Consider the following 19,493-nt stretch of genomic DNA (forward strand, 5'->3'; position numbering starts at 1 on the left):
GACTTGTTTGTATGCTTATAACCTTCTGACACTACAGTGAGATTTCAAATGAAGAGACATGAATGTATATTACAACTGTGTGATTGCTTGTATCATTCTGAAATAGATGAAAAATTAGTTCACTGCAGTACTTTTTATCTGAACTGATCAAAACATCTTCCAGTCATGTTGCTAACAATATGTGATTGGAATAATAACTTCACTTGTTGTGTTCCATGCTACAGCCGAGAGGCATGTAAATACAAGCTGCTTATTTGCAAGAAGCTTCCAGATTTGCAATATGATTGCTATGGAAACCACACAATGAAAAGCTTATAACCATCTGTGTGGTTTGGTAGATTTTGCTGCATAGCTGAGCTGGTTTTGTTTACTGTAATCAAAGCATTGAATAGAATATATTAACTCACAAACTGGGATTATTCAAGGTGTAAACTAGTATTGCGCAATGACAATGTGTCAGAAACTAGAAGGCAATAGAATACCAAATAATAATGGCATTAAATTAGAATCTAATGTAAAAAGATGGTTAGGTAACATGTTAGTAGAGGAAACTGCTAAATTTATCCATGTTTATCATGGAGATACCACATTCCATTGGAGGAATGCACTGTTCAAGCCAAACTTATCTGTTTTATACTCTAGTAGTCCAATCTTTTTTTCCTTCCTCCTTTAAAAAAAAATTTTTCATCTTTTGACTCTATGCCATGTTGCAACACAAAATTATGCACGTTGCATCAGACTGCAGCTGTAGTTCTCGAGGTAATTGAGGTTGCTGTGTTTAAAGTAGACTGCCTGCACTGCTTCAGGCCATAATACCAGAGTATTATAACCATGAGTTAAGAACCACAGCTTCTTTTTTACTACCCTAATTGTACCTGAAACTTTGTCCTCTCTGTGACAGCTCTGTAGTGTAAAGCAAGGTGGGATAAGTGGGGATGGTTGAGATCCAAACCAGTATACAAATATGGTGAGTTTGTGCTTGAATTTGTCACCTTTTGGAATTCAAAAAACTTTGATTCAGGTATTTTCATATCTTCAGATGTGGATCTGGTCAACTCTTGTTTCTAGGAAAAAAGTTCTTCAGAAGAATACATATATTCTAAATATTTTCTGGGAAATCACAATGCAATCTGCATGTATTTGGCTGTACCTTACAAAAAAGTCTCTTCAGACCTCTGCTGCTGCTTTACTTTAGTTGAGATACCCTCTGCTGGAGTCAGTCCTCAGCTTAAACTAGTGATAGAGTTAAAATCCATAGGACATTCAACACAGCAACTGATTTAGGTCAAAACATTCAAGCAACATGTAATATCAACTTCTACTTAATTAAAGAATAATATAGTACCGTGTGTGATGGATGAAGGTGTTTTTTTTCTGTGAAAATGGAGCAATTCTAGAAAATGTGACTGATACTGGAGTACTACTCTCTGTGAGTACCATAGTAGGGAACCCACAGAATGACAGTGCCTCCTAGTGCTCTGGACAGCACATAAGGAAGGATGCATTTTTGCCATTTATGGTTCAATTGTGAGTTCTTAAAATAAACAGATGAGCATACTTGGAAATGTTTGACAAATGTTAATGCGAAGTAGGGGAATGCATTTGAACATCTGAATGCAGTACATAGTTTAGAATGTTTTGTGTGTACTACAGCTTCAGATTTCTCCTGTTCTATTGCTAGGAATTTTTTTTTTCCTGTTCTTTCCCGTCCACCTTGGCTTAAAAATTAGTTTATATTCATCTTGACTAGATTTTTAACTAGTCAAGATTCAAGAAAAAAACCTCTTGCTGGCTTAGTAGGGCAGAATTTCAAAGCTTTTTGTAGAGTGAATCTTATGATGTAATTGTAATATATGTAGGACTGTGTATAGAGGTTAGCAGCAATTATGCATACTCATTCCAACAGGTCTACTCTTGTGCTTTAAACATCTGCTTTAATGTTTGCAGGAACAGTCTTGTGGCTAGATTAAATTTTTACAAGGCTAAAATATCCTTTGAACTCTCGATATAAAATTCACTCATTGTCAAAGTAAATGGGCAATTACATAAGAGTTGCACAATGAGGAACATTTTAAACACCGTGAGTCCTTTATCTATTGTCTGTCATTAGTAAAATATCAAAATTAGTTGCCGAAATGTGTATCGTAAAAGGAAGCTTGACTATCTGTAGAAGATGTGATGAGTAGCAAAGCCAGATAGTTTAAATGTATTAAAAGTCCAATTCATGTTTGAGAAGTGGGTTTATTAATATACTATTTCCTCATTCAGTACAGCAGCCTTGTTAGTTTTGATATACTGTAAATCCCAAAATAAATTTGTTTCTACTTCCTTATGAACCTAAAGACAGGATTCAGCTAAAAGTTTGTTCCCCTTTTTTACTACATCAACAGAATTGTTGACTGGGAAATGTGAGGAGCAGATCTGTTATCCCTGTACTGAGTGGAGTGTGGATTTACTCAAGTGAGGGTCTGGACATGAGAGTTCAATGTCTGTGCCAGACAGGGAGTATGGAGCACATCTTTTGAAATTCCCCATGGGGATTTCAGCCAGAAAACATACTTTAGAGCTGATCACTTCCAGGTTTTCTCTCTTCTTGTCTTCTAAACTTGCACTAAGTCATTTGATAGTCTGGCTTGCTTAAAACTGTGGCCCAGCACAGTGGGCAGGAGCAGTGAAGGGCATGGTATCTGTAGTGGCTGTGTTCCCATCATGCAGATGTTGAGCTACTGTGTCTGTAAGACAGTGTTGAAGGTAAGATGTCATCTGCCTTTGTTGCATACTGGTCTCTACAGCTGAGTTATTGCTTGGGCTTGGGATATTTTTTCACACCTTGTTTTCCTTTTCTTTATCCTTTTCTGACAAGAAATGTATGCAGCAGAAGAGGACCCTCATTCTAATTGTCTCAGAATTACTGCAAATCAGCAGAACTGTAGCTCTATGTCTGCATTCAGACCAGAGTGAAAAGGGAAACAGATGTTCACATCTGAGATTTTGAAAGAAAGCTCTTGGAGTGTTTGAATGGATGGCGGAAACCACAGACATAACAATGTTTCAACTTCTGTATAAGTGCAAAATAGTAAACAAGGCTTGCAATCTGGAAATACAGAGTGCGTTTTTCAGGCTAATGTGGGCTGTAATTCCTGTCAGCTGAGGTGACCCTTCAGAATTTCATTTGCAGTTATGTGTTTTGCAGAAGAACGTCTTTCTTCAAAAGCTGAAATGCCAAGCATTGAGAGCCAGGAGGAAGTTTCCACTGTTTCAGGTAATGAAAATCTTTCCTCTTTATGTGTATACGCTTCCTTTTTACCTTTATTTTCTTTTCTCTTCCATTTGCTGTTTTAAAATAATGTTTTTATAGCTCTGTAAAGCTGTCTTTTTTACCTGGGTATGTGATGGCAGCAAAACTGCTTAAGCACCACTTAGGATGCATGAAAACCACTTGAGAAGGATTTATAAAGTAAGCCAATTTATACAAGGTATTCCTTCCTGAATTACTTTGTAATGACTCAATTAGCTTTCATTTCTGCACAAAGGAGATTTAGTTGCATAAATTAGCTTATCATCATTGAGGAAGTGTCACTGCTAAAGGACAGTTTATAGATACAACATGCAGTTGCTGTCAAACCTATAAGAATGTAATATAGACATCTGTGTATACTTTGTGCTTGAGCAGAACAGACTTCTGCCATTCAGAGACTAACAGGGGACAACAAGTTGCCCAAGGGACTGGCAATGTAGACGTCTCTGAAAAGGTCAACTTGACACAGGCTCTGACAATCGACCCAAAGCTCTGTCTTCTTTGATAAAAATCAGATAAACTTAAGACCACTAATTGATCTGCAGCCTGTTTAAATGTTGGCCATGCATATCTTCATTGCATATGATTACCAGAGAAAGCAAATGAATTGGGTAAGAAATGCCAGAGTCCAGTGACAGCAGCATAAAAATTGGAAAAGGACACAAATGCCCAGAAAGGCTGTGAAGGATATTCTCTCAGCTTTAGCTTGGCAAAGTGTCCTTGTGCTAATTATCTCTGGGACTGGAAAAATAACTGCATGCACCATGTAAAGTCACATAGCCAGACAACTTTTCTTGATAGAAAGGTATTTCCAGTTATGCTTAAAAACAATATATTTTTGTGCTTCAAGGGCACAAACCTTTAGATAAACTATTGGTGATTTGACACAGCAAGTAGAGAAGACTTGCCTCTTATCAGACCTTACACCTTTCTGAGATCTGCTGCATTGTAACTGTGACCTGCACTGACATGCAATCTGGCTCTCCTTCCCCCATTGTACATAATACACATAATTCTTTCAGGGCTGTCAAGGAAGGGGTGGGCAAGAAGAGTTCCTTTAGGAAGTAGCTCTGCAGTGCTCTTCCTGTTGCAACATGTGGAAAGGAAACAGAGGCCTGATTTCCTGACCCATACAGGAAAGCCTGGAACGGGTTGCTGTGAGGAGTTTTGGGTTGGTTTTCTTAGAAAGGAAACAAGAGCCAAGCCATCAGATGCTGTTAGCATTGTGCTCTGCTAAAAAAAAAAATGTGTAAAACAACATGAATCATTACAGCCTTAATATTTAGTACTCATTTAGACATTACTGTAATTATAACAGTGTGTTGTCATAATGGAGTGTGGGGTCAATCCAATTATAGAGTTGCCAACAGCATTTTTTTTTCCACTAATGTACCTTCCTGAAGTTCTAATTGGTCATACTTTTAAAAGAACCAAAACCTTAGCATCTGCATTTTTGAAAAATTTTAATTGCTATGAGAACAGCCTTATCAGTCTTATTAGTATTTGTGTCATGTCATTGAAAATACCATAGCAGTTCCCCCCAGATGTCAGATTCATTTCAAGCAATATTTTTGTGATCTGATCTTAGTTTGCTATTTAACACTGGAAATTTGTTAGACTTTTAGGGCTGAGTTGACATGAGTATTTCTGATAGGCATCACATCATAAATACCTGACATGACTTGAAAATATTTTATGATTTTCCGCACAAACAGTGCATACATTCTTAAGTTAAATTTATTGCCTAGCTTTACTAAATCGGAACTCACAGAAAATATTTTGCAAATTGTCTGTGAGCTCAAGCTGATTATTGCAAAATAATTTTATTTTTTCCCCTACTCTTTTCTTGTCCTAACATATTTCCACTTCAATTAACTTTCAGACTCGAGTTCTTTTTATTCTTTTGTTCTTAGTGCTGACTCTTGCTGCTGGATAGCTTTGCATTAATTGCTAGTGACCTAATAATTTAAAAATACCAAAGCAACTGAAGAGTTTCAGTCATATAATATGGCTTGCTGGGTCTTTTCTGTTATGACTGTCTACCAGTTACCATTTCTGCAATCACTGTTTCAGTAAGTATAATTTTTTTTGCTTTATCTGTGTAAATAGGTTGATTTTAAGGTAACTAAGGAACAGAAGAAGGGTGGTGAAAAAGTTTAAACTGAGCATCTTGGAATAGATTGGAGTTTGAGTCCAAATAAATACACTACAGTTTTGCCATTATTTTGTAACTTTTCTGGCCTGTGGGATAAAGGGCAAGTAAGTAACAGGCAGTTTAGGACATGATCAGAACTAACAAATAACTGGATTCTTTAACAGGGCTTGTCTTGTTTGGTGATTGAGACTCAAAACCAAAAGTCTAGATCACTTGTGTAAGACACTTATCCTGGTAGCATTAATTTTGAACTTCACCTCCGTCTTTAAGCCTTCACTATTGTAAATATTGAGCACATCATTACCAAAAAGGGCTACAGTTTGGCTTTTTCAAATGTTGTTAAGTAATCTTCAAATCTGACACTATCAACTTTTGAAAAATCTTACCAAGAGTTGAGGAACATGAGTAAGAATGGCAAGCTCTTTAATAAACTAGGCAGTGGATCACAGTTGTGAATGGAAAACATTCACATGTATTCCTTCATTACACAAGGAATGTGCAAGCAAATAATAAAATTACTGGCTCTAAATCACTACCATAGTAGGGTTTGCTAGCTTACATGCTGTCAGTGTTAAAATGGATGACTGAGGGAAATCAGGCACAATTGCATTTATCCTAATGTTTTATGTAGTGCATTTTCATATTTAGGTTGTAGTTCATGCTTTTGTTTTGGTCAGTATTGTGTTCTTTCAGGTTTGTTCTCAGAAATGGGAACTGCAAAAATCGTATGGGGCAGAAATTAAAACAGTCTGCAGTTAGATTGTCTTAGGCTGCAGTGAGACAGCACACTTCAGTCCCTCTGAAATATGTACTATTAATCTGTTTTTCAAGTTGTGGTTTGGTTTTTCTTTTCTGTCTGCTGTGGTTGTTAGAATATTATTATAATTTTTCCCCTTGAGTAATCCATGACATTCCTAAGTTTTAAATAGTCTAATATTTGAGATGCATGCTTGAGTGATATATTTGTCAGATTTTTTTTTTACCTGAACTGTTCACCTTTCTTTCTTCAAGCATGTATTGTCAGGTGCCAGTATTTTTCACTGAAATAAGCAGTCTGAGACTAATGTCAGAGAGGCTGGCATCCATTGCCTTTTGATCTGTCAAAATAATTCTGAAGTGTTTCCATCAGTATATTGAACAAAAATATCCATTGTTGTTATTACTGTTAGTGGAAAAGCAGAGATAGTAGAAGTAAACCATATTATTTTAGGAAGAGTACTGGAAACTATTGGATAGTGGTTCATCCACATAGCTCTCCTGGAATGAAAGAAATATTTTCTGGAGAAACAACCTATCCAAAATCCTACTCAACCACTTCTTGGGATTGGTAATCTTGAAAGCAGTGGGTAGGTAAAACCAAAGGGCTTTCTGCCCTCAGCTAAACACTTAATGTTTTTTTATCATGTCTTACTTGTATTTGTGGCCAAGTGACCATACCTTCAAAGCACAGCATACTTCAGTTTAGCAATTATGTCATCATAGTATTTTTAAGGCACACTACATTTTAAAGTGTTTGAGAATAGAGTGTAATTGTAACAGAGTAACACCAGCAAATCAGTACCTTTTGAATTTAAACTGTAATGGGCATGTAAATTCTTGATGCTAAATCCATCTGTTTTCAGGTACTACATGTGTTTAAGAAGCTTCACATTATTTCATTGCCATATAAATACCAAATTCCTTTACTCAGACCTCCTGGTTTTGTTTTATACCGTTCTTCAGAGGCAATAAAATGAAATCTTTCAAGGTCTTCTCAGACTGAAAGGGACCAAAGTAAGAACAAGTGGTCTTGTGTTTTGCAGAGGTTTTTGCAGCCTTTTTTTTTCTTCTTCTTCTTTTTTTTTTTTTTTCTTCTTTTTACACCTGTGTTTGCAAGCACTATGAATCATTTTATGAAGCCTTTTTCACTTCAGGTGTATGAAGTCTGAAGTTACATTTACAATTCTCTTTTATGTATAGATAGTTGCCCCTACAGAATTTCAAGAAACTTGTGCTGGTGGGCATGAGAGGGGATTTCAGATTTGAAATTAACACTTCTTGAAAGACCAGCATAGTTGTTCACAAACTTGCAGTGCCACTTTCTTTCCATGCACTTTGTTTCTATGCTCCTGGTATACTGGTATATATTTTTCTGGAAAATGTGGCTTTCTGATTTAAACAACCCTATTTTATGTTGAATTCACAAATGAGGGCATAGAGCTATGGTTAGTCTTTGGTCAGTATTTTCATTGTTGCAATAAGCTTATTTTAAAATGTATCTTTCCACTGTGTTCACATTATTAATTAAGTTGTTTTCCACTTTAAAACTTAATTAAATGCTCATGATGAACGTAAAAGGAGAGATGTTCTGTTGCAACTCTAGTGTTAACAGGAGTTACTTCAGGCACATAAAGGTAAGAGCAGAGCTCAAAATGGTAAAGGTCAATGTGAAAAGTCATGATTTCTTTCAGTGATGTTCTGAAGAAGCAAAAGTCCTGATTAATGTGTTTTAAACAAAATCAATAAGCCAACTGATGAAAGATTTGAGAGGTGGGATAGACCAAAATAGTTCTTTTATTTTTTTTCTCATGTGGACTTATATTATTGTTTACATCACACAGTTGGGAACTGTGATCAGAACAGTAAGAAATGACTGAGGAGAGATTCTGATATAATGTTTATCACAAATTAATTTTGTGCTAACCTGTGTTACTGCTTATAATTGTCTAATGCTAAATTGGTGAATAATGAGGTGAAAAATAGGAAGGGACAAAGTTTGGAGGTGCAGCATATCAAACTGATTATGCCTTCTGCATTGAATTGATTATGTCTTTGCATTTTCAAATAACCAATTCTCTTATTTCTGAATGATTGTGAGCTTTCATATGGGGATCAATTGTTGCTTTTGGGGTAAGGATAAATTTTGGGCCCTGACAGCCAGGCCGCCCCCTAGTGCTACACACCAAGTTGTAGCTCCTAATCACCAGTTTATGGAAAATGAAATGGTGGGTATAAACTGGCATAAGCAGCTTTGAATTGAAGGTTATGAATATTTAGCTTTATGACAATATTTCCACCCAAACAAGATAGCACAGAACACAGGTGGAAATGGAGATAGAGAAAACAAGCTCTTCTTGCTCATACAGAGAATATTAAAATTCAAATCTAAGTATTTGCCAAAATAGAGAAGAACACAAGTTGAATACTGATACTCTTTTATAGTGTGATGCTTTCTATCTCCTGATACTTGATATTTTAGCAGGATTTTTTTGGTAATAAAGTGAACCAATCACGGTTAAATTGTAAACTGTAAATAATGGTGCAGAGTGCTAATGACATGCAAATGTAACTGGTGTGTGTTGGAATAACCAGCAAGCCTGCAGTTCAGGGATCATGTAACAAAACTAAGACGACAGCCTTGATCCAGCCAGTTCAGTGATATTTATGTTATCAGAATTAGAAGATAGCTTTCCAGTGATGTAAATTATTAGTACATATACATTCTGTCTGGTTAGTGTATACATAATGTAACCGGTCATCTTAGTGGTATTGCTTACATTCTTTTTGCATTAACTCATCACACTCCATTCTCATGGAATTAAAAACAGGAAATAGTTTGCAGTGCAACAGAAGCACCCAGTGTATTTAACTGTGTGTGAGCACTGTGTTTCAATAGACGTACTCTGTATTGTAAATGTATGACAAAGCATTTATTACTGTGTTATTGCCGTATTACAGAGCAAAGAGTGCTAAATAATCAATCAGTTAATGGTCTGTATGGCAGCTTGAACACAGCACATCCATTGTGCTTATGCTGCTAGAAGGATGAGTTTATGACCGCAGTGTAGATGCACGTTTAGCCAGGGCTTAATGTCCTAAACTGGAGCTGACACAAATATTTTTGAAATGCAGTTTCAGCAACAGTTTCCAAGTTCTCTAATATTTCAGAAGGAAGAATCAAGGATTATCTCAAAGGTTCTCAGAGAAGCTAGTTAATTTTGTTGGAACAGGAGAAAGAGGGGGAGTATATCATGAAATGCTTTAGCTTCCTTTCACTGATCATTATTAATTATATTCTAGCAGTTTTATCAGTTTCAAGTTGGGATACATATATGGCTTGCTAGAAATATACTGGTAGAGGAAAAATAGCTGCTTTAAGTTGCAGCTTTGAAAAATGCCTTGAAAACCTGTAGCTTCATGTCTCTAAGTGATGCAACTTGCATCACTTGCGCTGTGAAGGGCTTGTGCATTAAACTTATTTTTCACTTGCTTTCATGGCAGGAAGGAGCTGTTTCTGAAAAGAGGAATAAGAAGTGTGTGCTAATAAATTGCTTTGTACTACCTGGAGATTTAAAGAGTAACTTTAGTTATCCTCGATCTTGATTGTTTTATAATTAGATGCTGTTTTCTTTGCAGATAGCAAAAATACCGATTATGCCAATTTCTATCAAGGTTTGTGGGACTGCACAGGAGATGAAACTGATGAGTTGACATTTAAACGTGGTGACGTTATCTACATTATCAGCAAGGTATGAGACACTACTGGGGCTACATGTTGTAAAAAGAGAGCCATGGCACAAGGGCACATTCCCACAGTTCTGTGGGGGGAAATTGGCACTCCCTTTCAGATCCTTTGTCTGCAATCAGATACTCACTGCAATTAATTATTTTGTCAAATGAACTATAATCACAATTAAAACATAGCCGTGTAACAGGAATTAACTTTAAAGCATGTTTATTTACTTGTTAAATCTTGGCTACCATTTGTTAACTGACTTAACAGGAGACAATGTACTTTCTGCTCATAGAAGTTAACCTTGTAGAATTTTAAGTTATCTTGTATGTTATGTTTTTTGTTTCCTGTTTTATATTCCTGACTCTGCTGATTCTGACTTTTCTGGGATCTTGCTACAGAAGATGGTTTGGTTTTTTTTGAACTATGCTTTCATCTTTGTATGCATATTGTTATTGTTCTGAGAGCTCAGATTCCAAATCTGTTTGCTCTGACAGATTTGGGCATTTTTTACTACATTTCTGTTTGCAAAGCAAATGAGAAATGCAATTTCTCTCATCAGAATTGGGACTAAACAGTAAAGACATGAAGTTATATTCTATGTTAATGTTGGTTAATTTTCAGATTTTTCCTTTACCTCCCCAACAAAAACAAAGCCTCTGTTAAAATATGTATCTCATGGTCCATTGCAGTCTACTTCTGAACAATTATTCAGAGGAAATTTGTTTTCCCCACATATTAGAAAAGAAAGCTGAGCTTTTAAAGTTCTCATTGGAAAAAACCCACTTTAAAAAATGTGTCTATCTAATTGCCATTCAGTGTAATTACTACAAAAAATATTGTAGGTCACTGAAATACACAAGTATGAAAGCTAAAGACATCTGTTTGTCCTAGTTTCAAATTAAGTTTTGTCACAATTGCTTTAAATCTTCTGCGATAACTTTAACTACATTTGGGGATAATAAATGTAACAGCTTCTGTTTGAAATAAATTTAAGATTTATGGATAGAAGGACAGTCCTATATAAAAATACAGAAGATGTATTACTAATATTAATTTGACCATGTATGTCTTTTGAGGTATTTCATTGTCACTTAAACTAATAACTGAATTGCATTACTAAAGGCTGAATAAAGCTTGTGGATTGGGCAAACTTTCAAGCAGTTATTCAGCTCTGAAGAATTGTACTGTTTTAAAATAACTATTTCTTCCCCCTCTTGCTCCCCACAAAAAGCTCATGAGTGAATGGATTCCACTGTATGAGTTTGGCCTCTTTGTGGGTTGTGCTCTTCGGTACATTATGGGGACGATAAAATCTTAATCTTCAGCTTGTAGGTGAAAAAACTGTTTTCTACTCCTTCCCCAAAAGAGTGAGAAATTTAATTTAAAAAATGGAGCAAAATAGAAAAACAGTAGCTTAAGCTGTCTTCTGTATATCAACTGTCCTGTTGCCATGGCATGATTAATCCGTAATCAGTCCTTGAAGCAGGCTTGCTGCTGCTCCAGATGTATAGAGCCTCTCTCTGTGGGAATGATTTCTACTCCAAAATACAGCCCAGAAAATTCAGCCCTGTTTCGCTTAAAGATTGTTACAGCTTTTTCAGAAAAATGAGTGTTGGCCACTACTGTCAGCTTGGAATTTAGGGTCCTTGGAGGGGAAAGTGCCAGAGAATTATCTGTCTTAACCCTCCACTTGATTCAGTTTCAAGGTCTAATCATTTATGAGCTCTTTGTCCGGTAAGTGAAAATATAACCAAAGGAAAAGTGAGCCTAACCAACCTGAAGTGGGTCAAGACTTTTCTTCTAAAATATTTCCTAATCCACTACATAAATACTTGGATTTTGTGGCAGTCGGCAGGAATCCTAGGCAATTTTTTAATTTTTCCACACCATCTAGTGGTTGAAAATGAGAGATGCAGGTACTGACAGGGGGCCATGTGTATGCATCCAAAATGGTGTCATAAATTCAGCTTCAGCTGAACCTAGCTGTAGCTTTATTGCCTTTCTATCATATGTCAGCCAGGAACATTACTCTTGAAAATCACATTTTGCTGATAAGGAAGTAAGTACGGGTATAGCCATGTTATAGTAGGAAGGGTGAAGCATTAACAAAATATCGAGCATATTTGTGCAACATGTAATAGTTCTTTGTTTTACAGTGAAATATAAATGGTATAGCCTGCTCTGATGAACGTGATAAGATAGATATTCATCTCTCCCAGCAACAGTTATGCCAAAGCAATATATTTTTACCAGCTTTTCTCATACCTGTATAGAAATTAGGGGTAAAGCAACTATTTCTTTTCAAGAAATGAGATCATTAGTATAACAGAAGTCATTATGAAACAGTTTAGCAAATTTGGGCATTTACAGAATTTAAATAAAGCAAGAGGAGCAATATATTATATGCGAGTTTCTTGGTAAATATCTATTAGACAGATGAGCATGATTTCAGTTTGGCAGTGTTTACTTCCTAAATATTATGCAATGACAAATCTACTTTGAATTTGCTTTTAAATGAGCATCAAAACTGCAATGAGCATGAGCTCATACTCTGACCCTGAGATACCTATGCCCGACTAATGCAGTTACTGTAGAAAAGCATGTTTTTCTGGTTTTAAAGGTGTATTCAAAAACTATTTAAGCTATTTTCTAAATATTTATGCCAATTGTGGCTTTTGTGTGGCAGCAGTCCTGTGGGCTTTTACAAAAAAAACCCCAAAAACCTGACAACTTTTTTCTAGGTTTTTCTACCAAGTTTACTTCAAAAGTTGAGTTTTTAATCTGTGCAGAATTAACAGAACTATCACAGCAGTACTTGTTAACTTTATTGTAAAACATAGTTAGCATTTCAGATTAATTGATCAATGTATCAGTACAGATATACTATTATTATTATTTTAATTTCTAATATACTTGAATATTCAAGTGGCTTTTATCACTTATGCTATGAATGATGTGAACTTTCAGAAAACTATATACCCTTATTCCATTTTGTAATAAAAAATATAGCTGCACTGATAAAGAGACTTGTTAATAACATTTCTTACTTAATATTGACTGCAGAACTATTATACATATAATACATTAGAAATGCAATACTTTGTAGTCCTGTTTTCTAAAAGGGTGATTGCTCTTAACTCCTGCTCATTTATGGTCTTGCCTTTGCTTTCAAGCCCATGTGATAAATGGGAAAACAGACCATAGTATAGCAATCATTTTTATAAATCTTCCATAGCGCTACTCAAGAAATCAATTTCCAGAAACAAAGATACCTGTGGGTGGAGGTAGTTCTATTTTTTTCCTAAGTTTTGTATGCACAATTTATGCAAATGCAACACTTGCAGTACTTATTCATTTGCTTTAGGTGTATGTTTTGTGTTATGAAGTTCCACAGTTTCATCAGCCAAATGCAAGTAATACAGAAAATTTACCTCAATATGTTAGTGGGCACCTGCTTAGTAGAATTACTGATATTTCTTAACATTAAATTAATTTAATTTATTTCTTATTTACATTTGTATTAAATTAGCAAATACTTTAAAATCAGGAATTATATATTAAACTGGAATTCTCCTTTTTATTATTTCATTGCACACCAGTGCTGCTTACTCTGGAATTTATGATTTATGGAAACCTCATCTATGACAACCTTTTGCTCCAGAATTTTTCATGAAAGTAGAGAGTTAACTTGGTGCTTAGATTACCCTATATTCAGTGGTTGTAGGTTTCATGTGCGGCAGATTTTTATTATTTCAATACAATAAAAGTCAAAATTCTCACACCTCAACCTGTATTTTTTGCCTAGTAAAAAGACAAAGAATCTCCACAGCTCAGGTTGCTGCTTATGAAATAAAGGTGCAACTTAACCATGCAGCTGTTTCAGAATCACTGCGAACATTTTGTTCACTATCTGTATAATCTTAATAAAATGTATTTATTCAGTATTTTTTCCACGGCCATACTGCCTACGGCTCCTCTAGCAAATAGGGAGTTCCAATAGGAGCAGATTTGCAGAGTGAAACACTTAGTGCTTGAGCCCTGGTGTCCACACCATGCTATTTCAAAGCTGTTTGATGTCCGAAGAGGTCTAGCCTGGTTTGTGCAATGAGAACACATTAATGATTGGAGCATGTTCCAAGTGCATCTTCCATTTTAGCTTCATCTGAAATAAATGTAGTGTGTGTGCTGAGGCTGATGGCTCTGCAAAGGGACCCAGTGGTGGGAAGGTGGGAGCTTTGGGAGATGAATTTCAGTGGGATGCTTCAGTTCAAAACTAAAATGCAATACTCAGCTGTACATTGCCCATTTCCTGGCTTGTTTAGGTTTAATCTTTATGGGAGGGGGTGGGAAAACAATAAGTACGTGTCTAAAGACAATAGTGAAGGCCTTTAAACAGAAGGTTGGTTAGAAGTAATGCAAAGTGACCCTAGCTCTGTTGGTTTGCATAATGATAGCATGTAAGCCTTTACCTGTCAGATTAGAAAAAAAGTTGGCCACATGTCATCCAATGGAAAATAAAATGGCCTTTCTATTATTCCGGGGCGTTTTCTGGGGGCAGTTTTGTTTCAGAACTCAGTCTGCTTACTGTGATTTATATTGGAAATCTTTAATTGCTGTATATTTTCTCTCATGTCATTGTGGGAAATAAAACCCAATAATACAACCATACAATAAATCTGGCCCTTATATTTTTAAAGATGACCATTTTATTGCTGTCTTAAAACAACTCTACTACCTGTGAAGAAGTCTCATTCAGTTATTTAAGACATTTGTCATTCTCCGCTTTTAGAGAAAATGCGGTTCTGTGCCAAAACTGCTCCCTGGTTGATAGTGTATCATTCAACAATTACACCAAAGGAAGTTCTAGAACTTTTTAGCTAGTATGAATCTCCCGGATGAATTGGAGATGTTTTAAGCTATTATCTTGCAAAAATTACGCCCTAGGATGTTCTTTGCAAAAAATTTATCCCTGCTTCTGACACATATTTAGCTTGATAGTCAAGGTTACTTATTTTAACCCCAAACAAGGCTATAGATACATTTTGCTTTTCAGTTTTAAAGTTTGCGGGTATTCAGCCCATAAATTAGTATTACCCACAGTGCCACTAGAAGGAAGGAGAAAAATCTTGAATTCACATACTTCAGTTTGTTTTTTTTTAAATACAACTCCATTTTTTTCTTCAAGGCATTGAAACACAATGATAATTTTCAGCAACTTTTTTAAAACCAAACAAATAAAAAAGCCCACACCACAAACATGAAAAAACAAACCATATGTATTCAACAATGGAGACTAATTGCACAAGAACTAGATGTTCTCAACTTTTGCTGAAGTTAGTAGAAGTTTATATGGTGGAAAGCATCTGGAGAATCTCACACAGGCAGAGGAACTGTTCTAAGTTCCAAGCAACTGTTTTGGAAATCAAGTATAAAAATTTTCTCTTTTTGTATGTCAAAATATCAAAATTATTTTCTGTAGAGGACTAAAATCTTGAATTTAAATGGTATCTGTAGAAAACAGGGAGTGTATTGCTAACTATTGCGTTTTCCCCAAGTAAAAAGGTTCTATGATCAGTGTCTCATGAAGTCATGGGTACCTAGACATGAGTGCAGTGAAATGGGTGGGATGAGGACAAGGAGAAGCATTTGCTCACAGCATGTTCAGTTGAGAGCATTTAAGGAGCCTGTAAACCCTCATGGGATTTTCACCCCCTGCTGTCTAGCATGCTGTACAGGGAGTGTTTTGCCAGCATGTTAAATGTTAAATCATAACCTGTTCCTTCCTGCTCTGTGAAATTGCTTCACTTTGGTTAATAAATTTCTGCTGGGGAAAAAAAATAATACACTCTATGACAGTGGAAATGCAGAAGTAGCTTAGAAAGCATTTGCTCATTTGTTAAGGTTGTTGTTTCATATTATTTGGCATAATATATTCCACTGCCCTGGTGCTTGTCTTCCAGAGGGGGAGGTGGGTGGGTTGTGGTGGCCCCCTCCTCCCCCCAGCCCTGCTAACATTGCCTGGTATGGCAAATGTGCTCCCTGTCACATGGCAGAGCATGGCCGCACACTTGTGCATTCTCCTCATTGCAGGGCGGCTGGATCTGGCCCTGCCCCCCTCTCCTATCCCTCTATTTGCCTTGGAGCAATTCATTTTGCAGTTATTGAATTTCTTTGGAGAGTTATTTTCATACAGCGAGCATCACAGCACCTCTGGATCTTGATAGCGTTTCTACATAAGGAGAAAGAAGCTTTGTGTTAGTAATTACCTAACATTGTCAGGAGCTGACTGCAGGCCTCTTTCTAGTGATAACAGAATAACCACATAATGTAGCTTTATAGCACATGATTAATAGAAAATAATTACACATCCTACAAAGGGATGCAATATTTCTTATAAATTGACTACAATGGTTTCCTGTAGATTAAAGGACTCTTCATTATTTTATCAGTCCTTCTGAAGTATAGTCGCTTGCCTATGTTAGCAGTGATATTAAGAGCTGAATGCAGTGAGGGATACCAGATGGTAAACCCAGTGGTACCTGAGATCTGAAGCTGATGCTTGCAAAAGCACCATGTTTCCCAACTTTTTTATTCATATAAAACTCCTAACTGTATTCATATCCTTCGGTGTATTAATCCTTATTTTCCACAAATGTGGACTGCAGACTTTTATTCTACACATCTTAAGCAGCAGTAATAGACATATGGACCTCACAACAGCAGTGTGTTAATGAAATTATATTGCTGCAAAGGAGTTTATAATTGATAACATTGATAGAAACAATAGATCAATTTGGATTTTATGGGTGACTTCAAGAAAGGACTGGGGGGGGGGCTGTTTATCTGCCTCACTAGTTAAGCATTCTTTCATGTTACTGAGGATAGGAAGGAGGGGTTAGGAGTTTAAAGAGAAATGTCTGTACTTTAATCAGTTTAAAAGGGACTGCTATCTAATTATTCTACAACCAGAGATTAAGGTTTTATGTTCTTGGTAGCCAGGTATCTGCATTATATTTTTGTTCAGACTTCTATAGACTGCAGATAGTTTAATTGGGATTCATGTTGCTCTTGAGACCCACACAAAGAATAGTAATGTAAAGTAAGAGCTTCTGTGTTACAATATTGTTGGTACGGTATAATGGTTGCATTGAATCCTTAAATTAGTTTACTAGTCTGTTACATCAACATTCATTTCATCTTCTCACTTAGCTTCATGCCAGAGCAGTAAGTGGTGTATAAGTAAGTAGCAAAACCCAGAAAGTTTTCAAAACAGCAGCATGCTTTTAATTTTAATTTGAGCTATCTGAATTGTTTCTTTAAAAACAATTGTTTCTAAGTCCATGTAGTGTTGCTAAGTGGAACATTTTCAATGGCTAATGTAATCCACAGACTTTTTCTGTGCCATTTGTCATAAGCAGTTTAATGGCTGCTTAACTGAGCCACTTCCCTCATTTCATGTATTGTTTGTTTTTTTGGCTGATGTCTAGAAAAACTTGCTTAATCACTCTTGTCAGTCACTGTGCGAATTCCATGTAGCAGCTTAAAATCTTTTGTTGCTTTCTGTTGGAGAGATTTATTGCTGAGATTCCAGTAGTATACGTGAGTGCCGCTCCTTTCAGCAATTTCCCACTTTGGTCTTGAATTCTAGTTTGTATATTTAAACAGTGTATTGTGAGATAAAGCATAGATTTTTAAACAGGCTGATCTGGAAGATTATAAACCTCAGTGTTTCGCCTTTAAGGATTTGGGGTGTAATGTGAAGCCCCATGGGAAAGGTTATTAACTTCTGTGGAGAGCAGTGTGACTGAAGATCAGGTTCAGATACCTCTAGACTTTCAAGACCAAACGCATCCCCAGCAGTCTGCTTTGCAGTGGAAGGGGAAAGAAGGCGGAATTATTTTGCAGCTTTCTTGTTTGCATGTTCACATAATAAATGAAGGTTTTCCTGCTGTTTTTTGAGTGGATTTCCTTTAAATCACATTGCAGTATTTCATGCATAGTAGGATAGAATCTTCTAAATCACCAATCGACTGTTAAGAGAAGGAAGAAAATGTTTAATTGAAGACTAACGTTCACCCTTCCACAATTAGAAAATATAAAACTGTGTGTGCCTGCATGCAAGCATAAAAAAAAAAAAAGAAAAAAAAAGGCAAAAGGCAAAGAAAAAAGAAAAAAAGCCCACATGAAAGCGGGCCATCGTAGTTAAGCAGAGAGAGAGCTGAGTATACTAAGCACCTCATAGGACCCCAGAGAACTCTTGACCAGGCAAAATATGCCAGCAGCAAATCATTATAGCTCAGGCTCTAATGAAACTCCATTAACCCTTAAGCTCCACTTGGCTATTTATAACCAAAAAACTTTACCGACAGTTCAAAATAGTAGCTTCATTTCAGTAGCACTGGTAATTCAAAATTCTTATCAGAAGAGCAGCGTAGCAGGAAACAGATGTTGCTTATCAGATGTATCTGTGTATTTTGTACTTTGTACATTTGCTCCAAAGTAATTTCTGTTTTACTAATCATTTAGTTTTAATAATGCTTCATTTGTAACTCAGTATATGTGTGTGTGCAGTTCCAGCTGTTACAATTTATTGAACCATTGTTAGGATTGATCTTAAAATAGGAAAAAAGTAAATTATATACCACAATATACAATAATTACATATCAGTATTACATTATTTTATTTTTACAATAATTATATACCACAATACCACAATACTCTTACTTGGTACTGCTTTTGGAAGATATTATTTCTTTAAACCATTATAATTCATTTTGTTTCATATTTAAGTCACTAAGCCTAAACATATTTGAAACAGGAGTACATTAGTCATCTGTCAGGAATATGAGATCTGCTGTAGAATTTTCTGCAAGCCTAAAGCAATAGTAGACTTTGTCCATATAAATATATTATGTATTAGATACACAGTGTTCCCTTCACATTTAAGTGAAGTAGTTTTTAAAATAAGTTGATGGTTAGTTTCTTAGAGTTTAGCTTGTGATACTAAAAGAATCCTGTTGATTGTTATATGTCAACATTGTGCTGTTAGATTTTAGTTACAAAGACAAGAGGATGATGAACAGAGGATAAGGAGGTTGGCTGCTTTTAGTGGGTGTTAGAGAAGCATGGCCATAATTAAGAAATTTTCTTGAGTATGCCTGGCCTTTTTAAAATTTACCTTCTGCCTTTGCATGTGAATTCCTATAACAAAAAGATAAAATGTTTTAATTTTCAGTTGAAATTATTATAACTGCATATAAGAGAAAGCATCCATAAGGAGTTGCATACAAAACTCCATTGCATTTATATCAGACTAAAGGTTAATACTGCGTATTGTTTTCAATTAGGAGTACAATAGATTTGGCTGGTGGGTAGGAGAAATGAAGGGAACCATTGGCTTGGTGCCTAAAGCCTACATAATGGAGATGTATGATATTTGAGAGGCCTGGGTAAGTACATTTTAATCCAATCTTCTGTAATGGCTTATATGTTCCCTTGTTCTCTGTTTCATAAGTATGTCTTTCCTGGAATCTTTGGAGGAGTC

At 35.9% G+C, this 19,493-nt stretch overlaps 1 protein-coding gene across 1 annotated transcript in view; it reads left to right on the forward strand.

Annotated features, from left to right (window-relative positions):
- Positions 1-19,493, forward strand: part of SKAP2 (src kinase associated phosphoprotein 2) — a 118,859-nt gene that overhangs the window by 96,629 nt on the left and 2,737 nt on the right. Inside the window, exons 11-13 of the mRNA XM_014248799.2 lie at positions 3,194-3,262; positions 9,849-9,961; positions 19,297-19,398. Coding sequence (XP_014104274.2) covers positions 3,194-3,262; positions 9,849-9,961; positions 19,297-19,389 — 275 coding nt within the window. The 3' untranslated portion in view covers positions 19,390-19,398. The remainder of the gene's footprint in view (positions 1-3,193; positions 3,263-9,848; positions 9,962-19,296; positions 19,399-19,493) is intronic.

The sequence above is a fragment of the Pseudopodoces humilis genome, chromosome 1, assembly GCF_049639895.1.
Source record: "Pseudopodoces humilis isolate 2021_Gansu_Grassland_sample_001 chromosome 1, ASM4963989v1, whole genome shotgun sequence".
Lineage (NCBI taxonomy): Eukaryota > Metazoa > Chordata > Aves > Passeriformes > Paridae > Pseudopodoces > Pseudopodoces humilis.